Source organism: Nerophis ophidion, linkage group LG01, assembly GCF_033978795.1.
Source record: "Nerophis ophidion isolate RoL-2023_Sa linkage group LG01, RoL_Noph_v1.0, whole genome shotgun sequence".
Lineage (NCBI taxonomy): Eukaryota > Metazoa > Chordata > Actinopteri > Syngnathiformes > Syngnathidae > Nerophis > Nerophis ophidion.
This window is the reverse complement of record NC_084611.1, coordinates 92,885,498-92,904,465: the sequence shown is the minus strand read 5'-3', so window position 1 is coordinate 92,904,465 and position 18,968 is coordinate 92,885,498. Positions and strand designations below refer to the sequence as shown.

The 18,968-nt window shown below is 39.1% G+C and overlaps 1 protein-coding gene and 1 non-coding gene across 3 annotated transcripts in view; one reads left to right on the top strand and one right to left on the bottom strand.

The window, feature by feature from the left end:
• The window catches only part of doc2d (double C2-like domains, delta), a 181,382-nt gene extending 167,403 nt beyond the window's left edge, over window positions 1-13,979 (top strand). For both annotated transcript variants that reach the window (XM_061916627.1, XM_061916626.1), the window contains one exon: window positions 13,405-13,979. In XM_061916627.1, the coding sequence (XP_061772611.1) occupies window positions 13,405-13,547 (143 nt within the window). In that variant the 3' untranslated portion in view covers window positions 13,548-13,979. The remainder of the gene's footprint in view (window positions 1-13,404) is intronic.
• trnak-uuu (transfer RNA lysine (anticodon UUU)) lies at window positions 2,370-2,442 on the bottom strand. Its single transcript has one exon. It is a non-coding gene; the product is annotated as a tRNA-Lys (tRNA).
• Window positions 13,980-18,968: the final 4,989 nt, after the last annotated feature.

The following is an 18,968-nucleotide window of genomic DNA, read 5'->3' as shown; positions in this document are numbered from 1 at the left end:
AGTACGCTTACAAGTTCCAAAATGATTGGAAAAATAATCATTTCAGTTCATCCTATGCCGCCTGCAAATTTTGTAGGTCAGAAAATCTCCAGAATTCAGAGGTGTCAAGGTTGGCAAGTATGAGTGTGGCCAGCAGATGGCAGTCACACACCGGATGTACGTCTAGACTGCAATAAGATGGCACCAACATGATTTATGTTCCATTGAAAATATAGAACATAACACACGGCGCTCCAAAATCCGTCCAAATGTTTTGGTAGGACTTTGGTAAGCTGTGAAGCCACACCGCTTGATGTATTGTAGGAGTATTCATCTGGTGTGTGTAAAAGGTAAGACACATTATCCGCCATTTTGTTTCACAGTATTATGCAAAAGCAATTTTTCTTACCTTCTGGTACCTGCTGATCTGTATTTGGGATCTGCATAAGTCCTGAAAATTTGTAGTCGATAATCTTCTTCTTTGTCTCTATCTTCTTGTTATGTGACATTCATCCTCCACTGTTGCCATTTTTAATATAAAGTAGTGTAAAGTTCTTACTTATATCTGTCAGTAAACTCACCACAAAAGCACTAAAGTTGACCCGAGTAACTTTACTTATTAGAGAATTCTGGTCGGGTGTTGTTGTTGCACTAGTGAGCCACGGAGGAGGAGATGCTGCTCCAGTTATTGATTGAAGTAAAGTGTGAATGTCATTAAAACAGTTAGCGCCATCTATTGACACTTCTTCCACTGCCGTCCTTGCACGCTACACCGCTACAACAAAGATGATGCTGTCAAAGTGGAGGCACGTAAATAAAACGGTGGATCCTGAAGAGACTGTCAGAAAGTGATGTGTAAAACATCATCTATGCAACATTTTGAGCAAAGAAGCACCTTTACATGTGATGTAGACCACAAGGAAGTCTTTTACATTTAGAAAAGAATCTGTCCTTTAATGCACTTTATAATCCAGTGCGCCTTAAATATGGAAAAAGATGAAAAATAGACCCGCTCATCGGCAGTGTGCTTTATAATCCGATGCGCCCTACGGTCCAGAAAATACATTACCTTATATTTTCTTATGAATTGTTTTCGGTTTTTCCCATTTTGATAGAAAAAATAAATGTAATGCATTCAATTACATAACTTTTCAACTTTGATATTATCTTACATTGCAACAAAGATCATATTATCTTACTCTCTGAACTATTTTTTTTCACAATAAAAAGAAATACTTGTTTGACTTATGATTTCAAAATTATTCATTAAATTGTACACTGTAAAAATAAAAAAATAGTACCAATGGTTTTAATAGCTTATTAGTGCAAATTGAAAAACTACTATTTTTTTTTTTTACAGTAAAATTCTGTTTACTGAGCTGTCGTTTTTTTTTTTACCATAAATATTTAGCTCTTTTTATGGTGTATTACTGTAAATGGAATTAAAGCAAAAAAAAGTTTAAAAAAAAAAGGCAAATCAGTTGCCAGAATAAAAAAAAACAGCTGCAATGTTTTTCTATTTACACTAATATGTTGTTAAAAATAAAATTAACTAAAATAAATAATTTTACGGTGGTTTTAATAGCTTATAAGTGCAAATTGAAAAACTACTACTATTTTTTTTTTTACAGTAAAATTCTGTCTACTGAGCTGTCGTTTTTTTTTTTTTTTACCATAAAATATTTAGCTCGTTTTACGGTGTACTACTGTAAATGGAATTAAAGCAAAAAACAAAAGTTAAAATAAGAATTAAAAAAAACATTTGGTACTGATTTTTCTATTTACACTAATATGTTGTGAAATAAATAAATCAATTTAAATAAAAAATAAAAAACACTGGAAAAATTACAAAAAAAAAAACATTTGTTACAGTAAAATTGTGGTTACTTTTTTCACTGTAAAATCTAAAGATATTTTTTGTACAGTGTATGAAATATTATTTTTTGTTCTAATGCCTTCATCCTGAATGCAGCTGAGATAGGCTCGTAAACCAATATATATATATATATATATATATATTTTTTTTTTAATATATATGTGTATATATATATTGAAGGGAATAAGTGGTAGAAAATGGATGGATGGATGAATATATTATCATCCACTTTTTGTTGTCTTGGCGAAATGTTCAATGCAATTTTTTTTGCTAGCTTTTAAAAGTTTCATCGGTTCCTTCCTGTCTGTGTTCAGTTCTAGACGTGTACCCACCTGTCTTTTTAACTCCTAACTTTGAGGCTGTTTTCAGCTGAGAAAGCAGTTTTGTTTGTGGGACTCCTCGCTATCGTCTCCTATCAGTCAATATTTGTGGGTGTTGTTGACATTCAGGTCAAGTGTGAGGTTCCTTTAGAACGAGAGCTTTTTCATTGATCTGCAAGGAAAAGAAAGCAGTTCGCCCGAACAGGGACTTGAACCCTGGACCCTCAGATTAAAAGTCTGATGCTCTACCGACTGAGCTATCCGGGCTCTGCAGGCTGCTGTGTTTTAGCATTCTTCTAAGACCTTCGTGGTTGTGGTTCCTCCTTTACTCTCCCTACACAAAATATATTTATTTTGCCTTTGGAATGACTTAAGTTAGTTTACCAACTTGAGGAAGTGATTGACACTTAAGTGGCGACGGATTTATTTGACTTGAAAAAAGAGCCAGACTTCAAAGGTGAGACGATTCCACAGATTAGGTTTCAGAGAGGATACATTTTAAAACGGGACGATTTGATTCAATATGGTATCATTTGATAAGATTTGATACGATGCAATCTGTTAGTTATTTGTTTAAAGTAGACTTTTATTTTATATCTCCGAGGTGTCCAGAGTTTTGCCGCTGTAAGCATTTTTCATAGATCAACTTTAGATCATTCCTTTGACATCAACTTTTAAAAAAACTATTTTTGTCAAAGAAAACCTTGCTTCTTTTTTTTCTGGCAAAATATGTATTATTTTCCGACCCCGATAATTCAAAGTGGAATATTTGATGTGAAGTAATCGAGAGCCTTGATTAGATCGATAATTCAAAACAACCAATCAATCAATCAATGTTTATTTATATAGCCCTAAATCACAAGTGTCTCAAAGGGCTGCACAAGCCACAACCACATCCTCGGTTCAGAGCCCACATAAGGGCAAGGAAAAACTCACAACCCAGTGGGATGTCAATGTGAATGACTATAAGAAACCTTGGAGAGGACCGCAGATGTTGGTGACACCCCCTCCCCGGGTCAAAGTCATTTCGCAAAATAATTAGCACATGCTTAGCATTACCGCCAGCTCAGGATTAACGCCGGGTCAAACTCGTTTCGCAAAATATTATTTTTATTAGCGCATTCCTAGAATTTCCGCTGGGTCAAACTCGTCACGTCACGAGTGACACTTCACCTGTCATCATTTTCAAAATGGAGGAGGCTGATTTCAATCATTTGAAATCGCATAAAGGGAAGAAGATTAAGAGCTATTCAGTAGGATTTAAGGTCCAAGCTAATGAATATGCTAAAAAGAACAGTAAGCAGCTATGTTTTATTAATATACCGTAGCTGCGTGTGTCAAATATGAGTCATTAAATGACTCCCGCCTCCTGGTGGTAGAGGGCGCTAGTGATCCTTCTTGCGACTACTCGGCTGCAGAAGAAGTGACAACAAGCAGCAAGAGTGTGTTTATTTTCCTCTGGCTTGCACTTTTAACATGGAGGATTACATATCTAAAATAAAACACATTTCTAAACTGGACTTTCAATGGAAGCAGGAGGTAATAAAGGAAGATCTCCATGGAGACAGAGAGACTTTTAAAACTGAAGAAAGATAAGGAAGACTTCTATAAACAAGTTATCGATGCTTTTGATCAGAAGGAGCTGTGCATGGACTTCATTTATAAGTAAAGGTAAGACCATAAGGTTTTTTTTAATTAAATGTGCTTTTCATGATGGAATCCTTACATCACACTCAAATTTATAAGCGCAGGCCTAAATTTACCGCATGCTTTTGGTAAATGCCGGAGCGAGAAGAGGTTTTAAAATAATTAGCACCCAGGCGGCAATTCAAGGAAATACGGAATGTAGAACCATATTTTTTCCTGTAAAATGTAGTGGGTGTGGCTTATATGCCGGTGCGCTCTATAGTCCAGAAAAGAGGGCACATTCAAATGAATATACTTTCAATATTGCCACAATCTGACTTGCTGCTTTATTTAATGGTGCAGCTCCGGCACGCTGAAACGCTGTCAACCTGACATCTTGTAGCCAACATATTTATCAGCTCTCCACAATCAAACGGGCTGTTGAGTACGTTATTACCTTGGCTGGAGTTATGTCCAATTTTCACTTTGAAAAAACAAACTTGTATATTTGTCTTTAGAGCTGGCTGTAGTCGCCTCAGGCCGGCCTCGCCCTAAATGCAGAACACGCTCCGTGCTTAATGCCCCGCAGAAACCTGAGGTCCCCAGTTTGCGCGAAGAAGCGCTTTCAAAACGACAACAAATAAAGGACAAGGAGCTTCATATCAAATTGCACTCATGCTCCGTCGCTGGGAAGAAAATAAAGGCAGATTTCCTCTTCTTCCTGGCTGCAAATTCAGGTCAAGTGAAGATAATTATATTTATATAGCCCTCTTCTCTAGTGACTCAAATCACTTTACATGGTGAAAGTCAATATCTAAGTTCCATTGAAAGCAGTGTGGGTGGCACTAGCAGCAGGTGGGTCAATTGTCTTGCCCAAGGACTCAACGGCAGGGACTAGGGCAGGGGTCGGGAACCTTTTTGGCCGAGAGAGCCATGAAAGCCAAAGATTTTAAAATGTATTTCCATGAGAGCCATATATTATTTTCTAGCACTGAATACAACTAAATGCATGCATTTTTATTAATAACTACATTTGTAGAGTACAGTAAGTCTATTATTATTTTGAATAACATTTTTTATTCTAAAGCTAACCAATAATAAATAAAATACTTATCAATAATGTGACTTCTTGAACACGTGCGGTAGAAAATGGATGGATGGATTAAAATGCATATATTTTGAACGTTATTTTTAACACTGTGATTGCCAGCAAAATTATTCATTACTTATCGTGTTAAGCAATGTCAGCTAATATTTATCTGAGAGCCAGATGCAGTCATCAAAAGAGCCACATCTGGCTCTAGAGCCATAGGTTCCCTACCCCTGGACTACGGGATCGAACCTGGAACCCTCAAGTTGCTGGCACGGCCGCTCTACCAACCGAGCTATAATAACAAATATAATAGATTTTATTTGTAAAAAAGCACATTACATTGAGCAAACAACCTCAAAGTGCTACAGTGTATACAAAAAAATATATATAAAAAAAAAAATATATATATATATATATATATATATATAATAAAAATATAATAAAAATTAAAGCTGCAAGCAGCGATGGACGGGGCCGCTTTGGCTGCTGCCCCCGCGACCCAGGCCCAGCTAAGCGGTAGAAGATGGATGGATGGATTATTCCACAGAGAAAAAGTTTTATACACATGTGTTATTCATCAGTGTCATTGTAATAACAGTTGTAAAGTGGCTTGGGCATAGCTCGGTTGGTAGAGCGGCCGTGCCAGCAACTTGAGGGTTGCAGGTTCGATTCCCGCTTCCGCCATCCTAGTCACTGCCGTTGTGTCGTTGGGCAAGGCACTTTACCCACCTACTCCCAGTGCCACCCACACTGGTTTAAATGTAACTTAGATATTGGGTATCACTATGTAAAGCGCTTTGATTCACTAGAGAAAAGCTCTATATAAATATAATTCACAATTCACTTATAAGGACGCCTTGGTGCCGCCATTTTGAGACTGTAATGCATGGTGAATGTAATGCAGTTGTTGTATTGAAGTGGGAATAGCAAACTTCCTGTTGGGCGGTCAGTGTATGAAATATAGGTCTCAGTGAGACCTATATTGAGGTTTTTGTTTCATGTGTGTATGACATTTGTAATGTGTGGAAGAAGCAGTTTATTCAGAGCAGGAAGTGGTTATCTTGTGATACCAGCAGTGCACCAGCACCAGGCATCGGTTCTTTGGGGGGATCATAAAATCCAAACCAGGGTAGTAATTAAAACTCTTTCATCAACTTTTAATCAGAAGGGTTCAATTTCTCTTCTGTGCTTATTTGAAGGCGAAACGACCAACGGCCTCAGAGGAGATAATGTTTGAAAAAAAGCGACATTTTTTAGCCAACTTTTGTATTAAAGGGAGAATTGCAAACTTCCTGTTGATTTTAGCCGGGGGTGTGAGTGTAGGAAATATAGGTCTAACTGAGACCTACATGTAGGTTTTTGTTTCATGTTTCTACGACGTTCCTACTGGAAGTTATTAGCAGTTTTGTCTGTGTTTTCTTCCTAGGGGGCGCTAGAGTGCAATTTTGAGTTTTGGGGTTTGGGTTTTTTGATTAGATCTTAATTTTTTGCCAGTCCTGATGTGTGTGTCAAATTTGGTGAGTTTTGAAGCATGTTAAGGGGGTCAAATCACAGCTCAAAGAGCCGGCGGAATAATAATAAAGAATAATAATAAAACCTTAGAAATTCAATAAGGTCCTCTGTCCCAAAGGGACATCGGTCCCTAAAATTATAAAAACTAGAACAGCCTAATAGCTAGCACTAGTATGCATACATTTATAAAAAATATTTTTTTATAGAACGGTTTTTATGCTTCTTTTAAAAGTATCCACAGTCTGAGGTGCCCTCAATTGGTCAGGGAGAGCATTCCACAGACTGGGAGTTGCGGAGCACAAAGCCCAGTCTCCCATAGTCCGCCCCAAAAGGTTCATACATTTATGTTTTAATGATGTTGCAATGTAGGTTTTGCACGGGAAAAAAATTCAATCAATCATTTATTTATAATAAAGTTGTTTTAGTAGAAAGCGCATACAAATTAAATTAGGTTTGATTGAAAAATATAAAAAAATAATTTCCCATTAAGAAAAAAAGAGTGAAGATTTTTTTTGTAATGTTGCAGGGAAGGGCCTCCAAATACAAATAAAACTCCTTAGGGCCCCAATTTAGCCCCGCCTTCTCATTGCTGGTGTCCCTCCGTGTTTCCTCACCAGGGGCCTCATGGAACTAGAGGTGCGGTGATGTCCTACTAAAAACGGACATACGTTCAAATCCAGGAAAATTAAAATGTATTAAAGTGTCGGCCCTAAGGTTGTACCGCATACCGGTACTGCTAAAGTATCCTGGTACTCATCTATCAAAAATGGTACTATACTCTGTTTGAAAAGTACCAAAAAGCATGGCGGTGCATCATCAGGTGGTGACATTGCTGGTTTAGGGAGCAGAGGAGCATGTTGGGCAGCGCACACACACAGAGTACTTACAAGCAGACACAGTGTGGAGACAGAAAAGAGAGAATGGACGCATTTTGCTGTAAAAAGTCAAGATAAAGGTGAAGTTCTAACACTGAAACACCCTCAGGAAGAGCTGCTTTAACACATGCAGCTAACATCCATCCACAGTGTTTTAGCTACTTCTAAATCACTAATCCTGGTCTCCATGGCGACAAAGTAAGTTTCTTACAAGTACCATTATCACTGGAGGAGGAGGAATAGCTAAACATGCTTCACTACTGGAGGAGGAGGAATAGCTAAACATGCTTCAATACACAGCATTGGAGGATACAGCAGCTCACTGGCGTCACAATGTAAACAAATGTCGTGAGTGGATCTACACCTGACATCCACTGTAATGATACCAAGTACAAGAGCGTATCTAGTCGATACTACTATGATTACATCAATATTTTTTTATCGTCTTTTTTATTTTTATTTTCAAATCATGTTTATAAAGTCGGTAAATACGTCCCTGGACACACGAGGACTTTGAATATGACCAATGTATGATCCTGTAACTACTTGGTATCGCATCGAGTTTACTGACAGATATAAGTAAGAACTTTACACTACTTTATATTAGAGATTGCAACAGTGCAAGATGAATGTCACATAACAAGAAGATAGAGAAAAAGAAGAAACTTATCGACTATGGCGTCATCACAGACTACAAAGGTGGACAGGCGCAAATTTTTAGGATTTATGCAGATCCCAAATACAGATCAGCAGGTACCAGATGGTAAGAAAAGTTGCTTTTCCATAATATTGTGACACAAAAGGCCAGATAGTATGTCTTACCTTATACACGACTGCCATCATATTGCAGTCTACATGTATCTCTTATGTGTGACTGCCATCATATTGCAGTCTACACCTATCTCTTATGTGTGACTGCCATCATATTGCAGTCTACATGTATCTCTTATGTGTGACTGCCATCATATTGCAGTCTACATGTATCTCTTATGTGTGACTGCCATCATATTGCAGTCTACATGTGTCTCTTATGTGTGACTGCCATCATGTTGCAGTCTACATGTATCTCTTATGTGTGACTGCCATCATATTGCAGTCTACACCTATCTCTTATGTGTGACTGTCATCATATTGCAGTCTACACCTATCTCCTATGTGTGACTGCCATCATATTGCAGTCTACACCTATCTCTTATGTGTGACTGTCATCATATTGCAGTCTACACCTATCTCCTATGTGTGACTGCCATCATATTGCAGTCTACACCTATCTCTTATGTGTGACTGTCATCATATTGCAGTCTACACCTATCTCCTATGTGTGACTGCCATCATATTGCAGTCTACACGTGTCTCTTATGTGTGACTGCCATCATATAGCAGTCTACACGTATCTCTTATGTGTGTCTGCCATCATATTGCAGTCTACACGTATCTCTTATGTGTGACTGCCATCATATTGCAGTCTACACGTGTCTCTTATGTGTGACTGCCATTATATTGCAGTCTACACCTATCTCTTATGTGTGACTGTCATCATATTGCAGTCTACACCTATCTCCTATGTGTGACTGCCATCATATTGCAGTCTACACCTGTCTCTTATGTGTGACTGCCATCATATAGCAGTCTACACGTATCTCTTATGTGTGACTGCCATCATATTGCAGTCTACACCTATCTCTTATGTGTGACTGCCATCATATTGCAGTCTACACCTATCTCTTATGTGTGACTGTCATCATATTGCAGTCTACACCTATCTCCTATGTGTGACTGCCATCATATTGCAGTCTACACGTATCTCTTATGTGTGACTGCCATCATATAGCAGTATACACGTATCTCTTATGTGTGACTGCCATCATATTGCAGACTACACGTGTCTCTTATGTGTGACTGCCATCATATAGCAGTCTACAACTGTCTATTATGTGTGACTGCCATCATATTGCAGTCTACACCTGTCTCTTATGTGTGACTGCCATCATATTGCAGTCTACACCTGCCTCTTATGTGTGACTGCCATCATATTGCAGTCTACACCTGTCTCTTATGTGTTACTGCCATCATATTGCAGTCTACACCTGTCTATTATGTGTGACTGCCATCATATTGCAGTCTACACGTATCTCTTATGTGTGACTGCCATCATATTGCAGTCTACACCTGTCTATTATGTGTGACTGCCATCATATTGCAGTTGACACGTGTCTCTTATGTGTGACTGCCATCATATTGCAGTCTACACCTGTATCTCTTATGTGTGACTGCCATCTACTGGTCACACTTATCATTACACCATGTACCAAATAGAATAACTTTGAGGTCGGTAAGCACAACCAAGCCTTATAGTCAGGAAAATATGGCGCATGTGAATTTTTCCAGGCGTATGTGCTTTTCTGGATTTGAAAGGTACGTGTAATTTTTAGTGTGAGGGCCACACAACTGTAGTTACATGAGGCCCCTGCTACCTTAGTGTAGAACTAGACTTAGTCCTCTCCCAGTTCCTGGCACCTCAGTGCTGGCTGCTGGTTCTAAACCAGGGGTCACCAACCTTTTTGAAAGCAAGAGCTACTTCTTGGGTACTGATTAATGCCAAGGGCTACCAGTTTGATACACGCTTCAATAAATTGACAGAAATAGCCAATTTGCTCAGTTTACCTTTAATAAATAAATCTCTGAATATAAAAAAAATGGGTATTTCTGTCTGTCATTCCGTCATGCATTTTTTTTCCTTTTACGGAAGGTTTTTTGTAGAGAATAAATGATGAAAAAAACACTTAATTGAACGGTTTGAAAGAAGAGAAAACAGGAAAAAAAATGAAAATAAAATTTTGAAACATAGTTTATCTTTAATTTCGACTCTTTAAAATTCAAAATTCCACCGAAAAAAAGAAGAGAAAACTAGCTAATTTGAATCTTTTAGAAAAAATTGAAAAAATAATTTATGGAAGATCATTTGTAATTTTTCCTGATTAAGATTAATTTTAGAATTTTGATGACATGTTTTAAAAAGGTTAAAATCCAATCTGTACTTTGTTAGAATATATAACAAATTGGACCAAGCTATATTTCTAACAAAGACAAATCATTATTTCTTCTTGATTTTCCAGAACAAAAATTTTAAAAGAAATTCAAAAGACTTTGAAATAAGATTTAAATTTGATTGTACAGATTTTCTAGATTTGCCAGAATATATTTTTGAATTTTAATCATAATAAGTTTGAAGAAATATTTCACAAATATTCTTTGTCGAAAAAACAGAAGCTAAAATGAAGAATTAAATTAAAATGTATTTATTATTCTTTACAATAAAACAAATAAATTTACTAGAACATTGATTTAAATTGTCAGGAAAGAAGAGGAAGGAACTTAAAAGGTAAAAAGGTATATGTGTTTAAAAATCCTAAAATCATTTTTAAGGTTGTATTTTTTCTCTAAAATTGTCTTTCTGAAAGTTGATAAGAAGCAAAGTGAAAAAATAAATGAATTTATTTAAACAAGTGAAGACCAAGTCTTTCAAATATTTTCTTGGATTTTCAAATTCTATTTGAGTTTTGTCTCTCTTAGAATTATCGGACAAAGTGAGAGCAGCTTGCTTGTAAATAAATACAATTTAAAAAAATAGAGGCAGCTCACTGGTAAGTGCTGCTATTTGAGCTATTTTTAAAACAGGCCAGCGGGCGACTCATCTGGTCCTTACGGGCGACCTGGTCTTGGTGACCCCTGGTCTAGAAGCTGAAGGAACATCTGTTCATCTGCAGTCAGTTGCAGGATTGTGTTGGACCACAAAGCCATGCGAAGGACAAAGGGACAGAAAAAAAACAAAAAAAAAAGCACATTTTACAGCTCCTGGCAGCAGAGTTGATCCCCGAGCTGGAGTCTCACCAAACTTTGCTGGATGGCGCTGGCGTCGTCTCCTCCAGCGCCGCTAATGGCCGCCATGATACTCTTTCGAGACATTTCACGCTCCTTTAACCGTGCGACGGCGGCCTCGGTTGCCGCTCTTGCCGTCAGTCAATTCTGTCACCTGCCTCATTTCCTGCATGTCTGTCACCTCCCGCCGTGGTCCTCCACTGCAGGGGTGTCCAAACTGTGGCCCTGCTGCCTCTTCCAGTCGGCCCCCGAGAGTCTAATGAGGACCCCGACCCGCCTGGTGCCTCCAACTTAGGTGGAAATATATGACAATGTCCCTTGTGGATCATTAACCTCCTAACACCCAGCGTCCTCTCAAGTGGACATTCATGTCAGGTATATATATATATATATATATATATATATATATATATATATATATATGTCTTAATTAGATTATCCAGAGAATAGTACTCAATACCGTGGTAGAGCGCAATATATGTATGTGTGGGAAAAATCACAAGACTACTTCATCTCTACAGAAGTGTTTCATGAGGGGTTCCCTCAATCATCAGGAGATTTTAATGGAAACATTCACATACCATAGTTTATATAGGGCACAGAACAGGTAGGTACAGGCAGGTGTAGGGGCGTGGTGATTGGCTGATGTGTTACCTAGGAGGTGTCTCCGTCTGTGACGGCATGCTGATACAATTTCACTGCGCTTGTTGAGGGATGACAGGTCTGGGTGTAACTCCCTCCACATAGCACTGACACAATGGCTTTCTTTAACGGATTTATTGTAGGCTTTCTTTCCCTTCAATTCACTGTGAAAACTGTTAATAAAATAAAGCACATTACAAACGTAAAAATAACATGCACAGCATGTGGCTCAAACATTTACCGAAGTAAAATACAAACAGAAATGACAAATACCCCGTAGAAGCCTGCATGCTTCTTTTAGGAAGAAATTGAGATCTTCTGGCTCTTGTAGCCCAAACGCTGAAAGTCCTTGTGACACTTTTTAGTCTTTGTAACCATCAGTCGCTCTCTTTATCCCTTCTCATTGCATCAAACAGATGTTCCTCATATCCGGAAGTAGCTTCCTTATATCCGTTCACAGACCAATCGAGACACTTCAAAACAAACACATGCCCACAAACCCAACAAAAAGGCATGAAATTACATTTTTAACCATAGTCACTTAAATAAAGCCTTCTTATGAACTTTTATACATTTTGATTTAAATTCCCTTTTGTCAACTTAACTTATTCTGTTTTTAGAGAAATAAAACAAATTATAATTATTAGTCGCAACAGTTACACTGGGTGATGTATAATAAACAGTTTCTCTTTTAAGCATAGGTTGCATCTTTTATTACCACTGTTGTAAGGTGTGCTGCGTGCAAAAATGTGCCATGTTATTGAATATTCAACATTATTGTCTTTGAGGTTCCATATGTGTTTGCTGAGTTCTGTAGAATTCTGCAAAGTCTGGTTTCTAAAGGAGGCGTTGTGATTATTCCATCTTGTTTTGAACGCTCCTTCGGTTAATCCTACGTACGTGTCGGATGTGTTAATGTCCTTGCGTGTTACTTTCGACTGGTAAACGACTGATGTTTGTAAGCACCCCCCATGGCAAATTCTTGCATGCAGCACACCTCACAACAGTGGTAATAAAAGATGCAACCTATGCTTAAAAGAGAAACTGTTTATTATATACCACCCAGACCTGTCATCCCTCAACAAGCGCAGTGAAATTGTATCAGCATGCCGTCACAGACAGAGACACCTCCTAGGTAACACATGAGCCAATCACCACGCTCCTACGCCTGCCTGTACCCACCCACTCTGTGCCCTATATAAACCCTTGTATGTGAATGCTTCCATTAAAATCTCCTGATGATTGAGGGAACCCCTCATGAAACACTTCTGTAGAGATGAAGTAGTCTTGTTATTTTTTCCCACACCTACGTATATATATATATATATATATATATGTATATATATATATATGTATATATATATATATATTTATATATATATATATATATATATATATATGTATGTATATATATATATATATATATTTAGATGTAATATTTCGATGCAGTCGGCTGTTCTTTTTTTTTCTAGCCCAACGCAGCCCCCCGAGTCACCAAGTTTGGACGCCCCTGCTCATTCCCCCCGACCGAGCATCCCTCCTCACCCCGTCCAATCCCCGCCTTGACCCTTGACCCCCCCCCCCCTCTCTCTTGGACCTCAGGTGGCGTGGTGCTGGGCATCAATGCCAGCGGACAGAGACTCAGACACTGGTTCGAGTGTCTCAAAAACAAAGGGAAGAAGGTGGAATACTGGCACACGCTCACACAGCAGGGGGCCCCCCCCAGCACGGACAAACCCGACTAGACTACACCCCCCCATTTATTCCCCTAAAGGGATGAAAAGAAGAAGACATGCAATAATACCAATGGTGTTGAAGACCAAATGTAATATTCCTGACGTCGGTGAAGGTGTTTATTTATTTATTTATTTTTATTTATTTTTAATTATTTATTTTCCAAGGTGGACCAAATGCTCTTATACATGTAACAAGGGGATACACGCAAAGTTTCAGACCAGGTAGAAAGACACTCGCCGTCCAACCAATGAAGAGCTGCATGAAGGAGGCCAGCGCCCCAGCCCCCCCACTCGTGTGACACTGTTGTCACCACAACAACGTTGGACTTGTTATATAACGATACAAAGCACAAACTCATCTGGTGGATTTATATACCATGTCTCTGTTTTGAACTCTACTTACCGTGTCTCTGTCACCGACTCAGTCATGGTGTGTGTGTGTGTGTGAGAGAGTGTGTGTGCGTGTGTGTGCACGTGCATGTAAGTGTGTGTGCACGTGTTTGCGTGTGTGTGCGTGTGTGTGCATGTGTGTGTGTGTGTGTGAGTGAGTGTGTGGGTGTGCGTGTGTGTGCACGTGCGTGTGCATGCAAGTGTGTGTGCACGTGTTTGTGTGTGCGTGCGCGTGCATGTGTGCGTGTGTGTGTGTGCTTATGTATGTGTGTGTGTCTGTCTGTCTGTGTGCGCGTGTGTGTGTGTCTGTAGGTGTGTGTGCGTGCGTGTGTGTGCACGCGTTTGCATGTGTGTGCGTGTTCTTGCGTTTGTGTGTGTGTACGCGTGTGTGCACGCGTGTGTACGTGCGTGTTCTTGCACGTGTGTGTGTCTACTTATGTGTGTGTGTCTGTCTGTCTGTATGGGCGTGTGTGTGTGTGTGTGTGTCTGTATGTGTGTGCGTGCGTATGTGTGCACGCGTGTGTGCATGCATGTGTGTGTGCACGCGTTTGCATGTGTGTGCGTGCATATGTGTGTGCGTGCGTGTTTTTTGCGTTTGTGTGTGTGTACGCGTGTGTGCATGCATGTGTGTGTGTGCGTGCGCGTGTGTGTGTGTGCACGCGTGTGTTCGTGCGTGCGTGTTCTTGCATGTGTATGTGTCTGCTTATGTGTGTGTGTCTGTCTGTATGGGCGTGAGTGTGTGTCTGTATGTGTGTGTGTGTGCGTGCGTGTGTGTGCACTCGTGTGTGCATGCATGTGTGTGTGTGCATCCGTGCATGTGTGTGTGTGCATCCGTGCATGTGTGTGTGTGTGCGTGCGTGTTCTTGCGTTTGTGTGTATGTGTGCGTGCATGTGTGTGTGTGTGTGTCTGTCTGTCTGTATGGGCGTGTGTGTGTGTGTGTGTGTGTGTGTCTGTATCTGTGTGCATGCATGTGTGTGTGCACGCCTTTGCGTGTGTGTGCGTGCGTGCATGTGTGTGCGTGCGTATGTGTGTGTTTACGTGCGTGCGTGTGCACGCGTTTGCGTGCGTGCGTGTGTGTGTGTGCGTGTTCTTGTGTGCGTGTGTGTGTGTGTGTGTGTCTAAAGCAATCTGTGGGAATTTGAGTGCCTCGATTTTCTGTCCGTGCAGCATCTACTTTCACATTGTGCCCCATTACCATGAACACTACTGAACTTGGAGAAGCACAGTGTGTGTGTGTGTGTGTGTGTGTGTGTGTGTCTGTGTGTGTGTGTGTGTGTGTGTGTGTGTGTGTGTGTGTGTGTGTGTGTGAACACAAAGGAGGAAGGAGCTGCGCCTGTCAGAGTGTGTCACATGCCATCACCTGCTCTGTCTGGTGAGGAACACACACTGCGATACAGGAGCGCTTTCCCACAATCGTCAATGCATCACACGGCGAGCGGGTGTTTAACTCGCGCCCCAAAAAAGTAAAGACGCCATTTGTGTTGTCTCTCGTTGGATTGTGCGGCCGGCATATGATGAGCGTGCTTGACATCGTGTTCAGAGAAGTGACGACGACTCTCATTCCAGCAACACACCTGTCCGTTCTCATCAAGCTGTACACTGACTACTCTAAAGTCGGGTTGTATACCGCTACTGGTATAGTATCGCGGTACTGATGCATCAAAAACAGTACTATACTCCGGTTCCCCCCTGTTTTTCGTTTTTTTTTTAAACGACATTGCTGGTTTAACGAGGAGAGGAGCATGTTGGGCAGCGCACAGACACAGAGTACTTACAAGCAGACACAGTGTGTGGACAGAAAAGGGAGAATGGACGCATTTTGCTGTAAAAAGTCAAGATAAAGGTGAAGTTATAACACTGAAACACTCTCAGGAAGAGCTGCTGTCCATAAACAGTGTTTTAGCTACTTCTAAATCACTAATCCTGGCCTTCATAGCGACAAATAAAGTGAGTTTCTTACAAGTACCATTATCACTGGAGGAGGGGGAATAGCTAAACATGCTTCACTACACACCGTAGGAGGATACAATAGCTCACCACCGTCACAATGTAAACAAACACCATGGGTGGATCTACACCTGACATCCACTGTAATGATACCAAGTACAGGAGTGTATCTAGCCGATACTACTATGATTACATTGATATTTTTTTTACATCCATAGTATGTTTATAAAGTCAGTAAATACGTCCCTGGACACATGAGGACTTTGAATATGACCAATGTACGATCCTCTAACTACTTGGTATCGGATCGATACCTAAATGTGTGGTATCATCCAAAACTACTGTCTAGTATCAAAGAAGAGAAGAATAAGTGATGATTACATTTGAACAGAAGTGTAGATAGAACATGTTCAAACAGAAAACAGCATGACACCTACCCTTTACATCAGTATTTTTTAACCATATTATTACTGGTGTATTAGGTATTATATTTTATTGTATGATATTGCAACTACTTGGTATCAGATCGATACCTAAATGTGTGGTATCATCCAAAGCTAATGTCAAGTATCAAAGAAGAGATGAATAAGTGATTATTACATTTGAACAGAAGTGTAGATAGAACATGTTAAAACAGGAAATAATCAGATATTAACTGTAAATGAACAAGTAGATTAATAATCAATATTTACAGTTTGTCCCCCATAATGTGTATAAAATAATAGGTGTATAAATGACACAATATGTTACTGCAGACTAATTAGGAGTTCTGTTTGTTTACTTACTACTAAAAGACAAGTTGTCTTGTATGTTCAACATTTTATTGAAGGACTAAATGACAATAATAAACATATGTTTCATCTACACTCACATTTTTTGTTACAATAATGACATTTTTTTATGAAATGTCCTTTATTTAGACAAGTGTCAAAATACATTCTGGTGTCAGTAGCAAGGTCTGTCACACAAAGTGTTGCTGAAGTGAGAGTTGTGGTCTCTTGGCGAGTGATTGTGCGTCTGCATGTGTTTGTGCGTGCACGTGAACGTGCACCTGGTGGGTGTGCACAGCGAGCGTTTTGTCGTGACTCCGCCTGTGCAATATCCATCAATAAATGATGCAACTTTTACTTCACGCAGTCATTCATCCCCTTTTTGCAATTTGTCACTTGATTCATGAGAATACCGTATTTCCTCGAATTGCCGCCGGGGCGCTAATTAATTTAAAACCTCTTCTCACTCCGGCACTTACCAAAGGCATGCGGTAAATTTAGGCCTGCGCTTATAAATTTGAGTGTGATGTAAGGATACCATCATGAAAAGCACATTTAATAAAAAAACAAACATTATAATGGTCTTACCTTTACTTATAAATGAAGTCCATGCGCAGCTCCTTCTGATCAAAAGCATCGATAACTTGTTTATAGAAGTCTTCCTTATCTTTCTTCAGTTTTAAAAGTCTCTCTGTCTCCATGGAGATCTTCCTTTATTACCTCCTGCTTCCATTGAAAGTCCAGTTTAGAAAACTGTTTTATTTTAGATATGTAATCCTCCATGTTAAAAGTGCAAGCGAGAGGAAAAACTAAACGATCGCTGCTTGTTGTCACTTCTTCTGCAGCCGAGTAGTCGCAAGAAGGATCACTAGCGCCCTCTACCACCAGGAGGCGGGAGTCATTTAATGACTCATATTTGACACACGCAGCTACGGTATATTAATAAAACATAGCTGCTTACTGTTCTTTTTAGCATATTCAATAGCTTGGACCTTAAATCCTACTGAATAGCTCTTAATCTTCTTCCCTTTATGCGATTTCAAATGTTTGAAATCAGCCTCCTCCATTTTGAAAATGATGACAGGTGAAGTGTCACTCGTGACGTGACGAGTTTGACCCTGTGGAAATTCCAGACATGCGCTAATTATTTGGCCAAACGAGTTTGACCCGGCGGAAATTCCAGACATGCGCTAATAAAAATAATATTTTGCGAAAGGAGTTTGACCCGGCATTAATTCTAGACAGGTGCATACTATATACCCGGCGGCAATTCAAGGAAATACGGTAGACCTGAGACATCTTTCCACAGAATCAACATCCAGTGGCCTTCTTTTCATCCTCCTGGTCAACATCAACGTGGGCTTGATTGACACGCTGGCCAAGTGGCCGCCATCCGAGTCCGGCTGTGGAAAGAAGGTAGAAAACCAAGCTGCCGCACACATTTAAAGGGAAACTTCACTTTTTGGGGGTAGGAGGAGGGTTAGCCTATCATTCACAATCCTTATTCAAGACGAGCGCACGCGGTTTTCTTTTTTTGTGCGTTCTAAGCCGTAAAATATGGCAAATCAACTTTTACCTTGAAAATCATTTTGTCTTGAAAATCGACTTTCACTTGGAAAATATTATTTTTCCTTAAATCAACTTTTACCTCGAAAATGAAATTGTACCTTGAAAATAAGTTTTTTGTCTTGAAAATCAACTTTTACCTTGAAAATTCGTTTTTGTCGTTAAAATCAACTTTTACCTTGAAAATTCGTTTTTGTCGTTAAAATCAACTTTTACCTTGAAAATCATTTTGTCTTGAAAATCGACTTTCACTTGGAAAATATTATTTTTCCTTAAATCAACTTTTACCTCGAAAATGAAATTGTACCTTGAAAATAAGTTTTTTGTCTTGAAAATCAACTTTTACCTTGAAAATTCGTTTTTGTCGTTAAAATCAACTTTTACCTTGAAAATTCGTTTTTGTCGTTAAAATCAACTTTTACCTTGAAAATCATTTTGTCTTGAAAATCGACTTTCACTTGGAAAATATTATTTTTCCTTAAATCAACTTTTACCTCGAAAATGAAATTGTACCTTGAAAATAAGTTTTTTGTCTTGAAAATCAACTTTTACCTTGAAAATTCGTTTTTGTCGTTAAAATCAACTTTTACCTTGAAAATTCGTTTTTGTCGTTAAAATCAACTTTTACCTTGAAAATCATTTTGTCTTGAAAATCGACTTTCACTTGGAAAATATTATTTTTCCTTAAATCAACTTTTACCTCGAAAATGAAATTGTACCTTGAAAATAAGTTTTTTGTCTTGAAAATCAACTTTT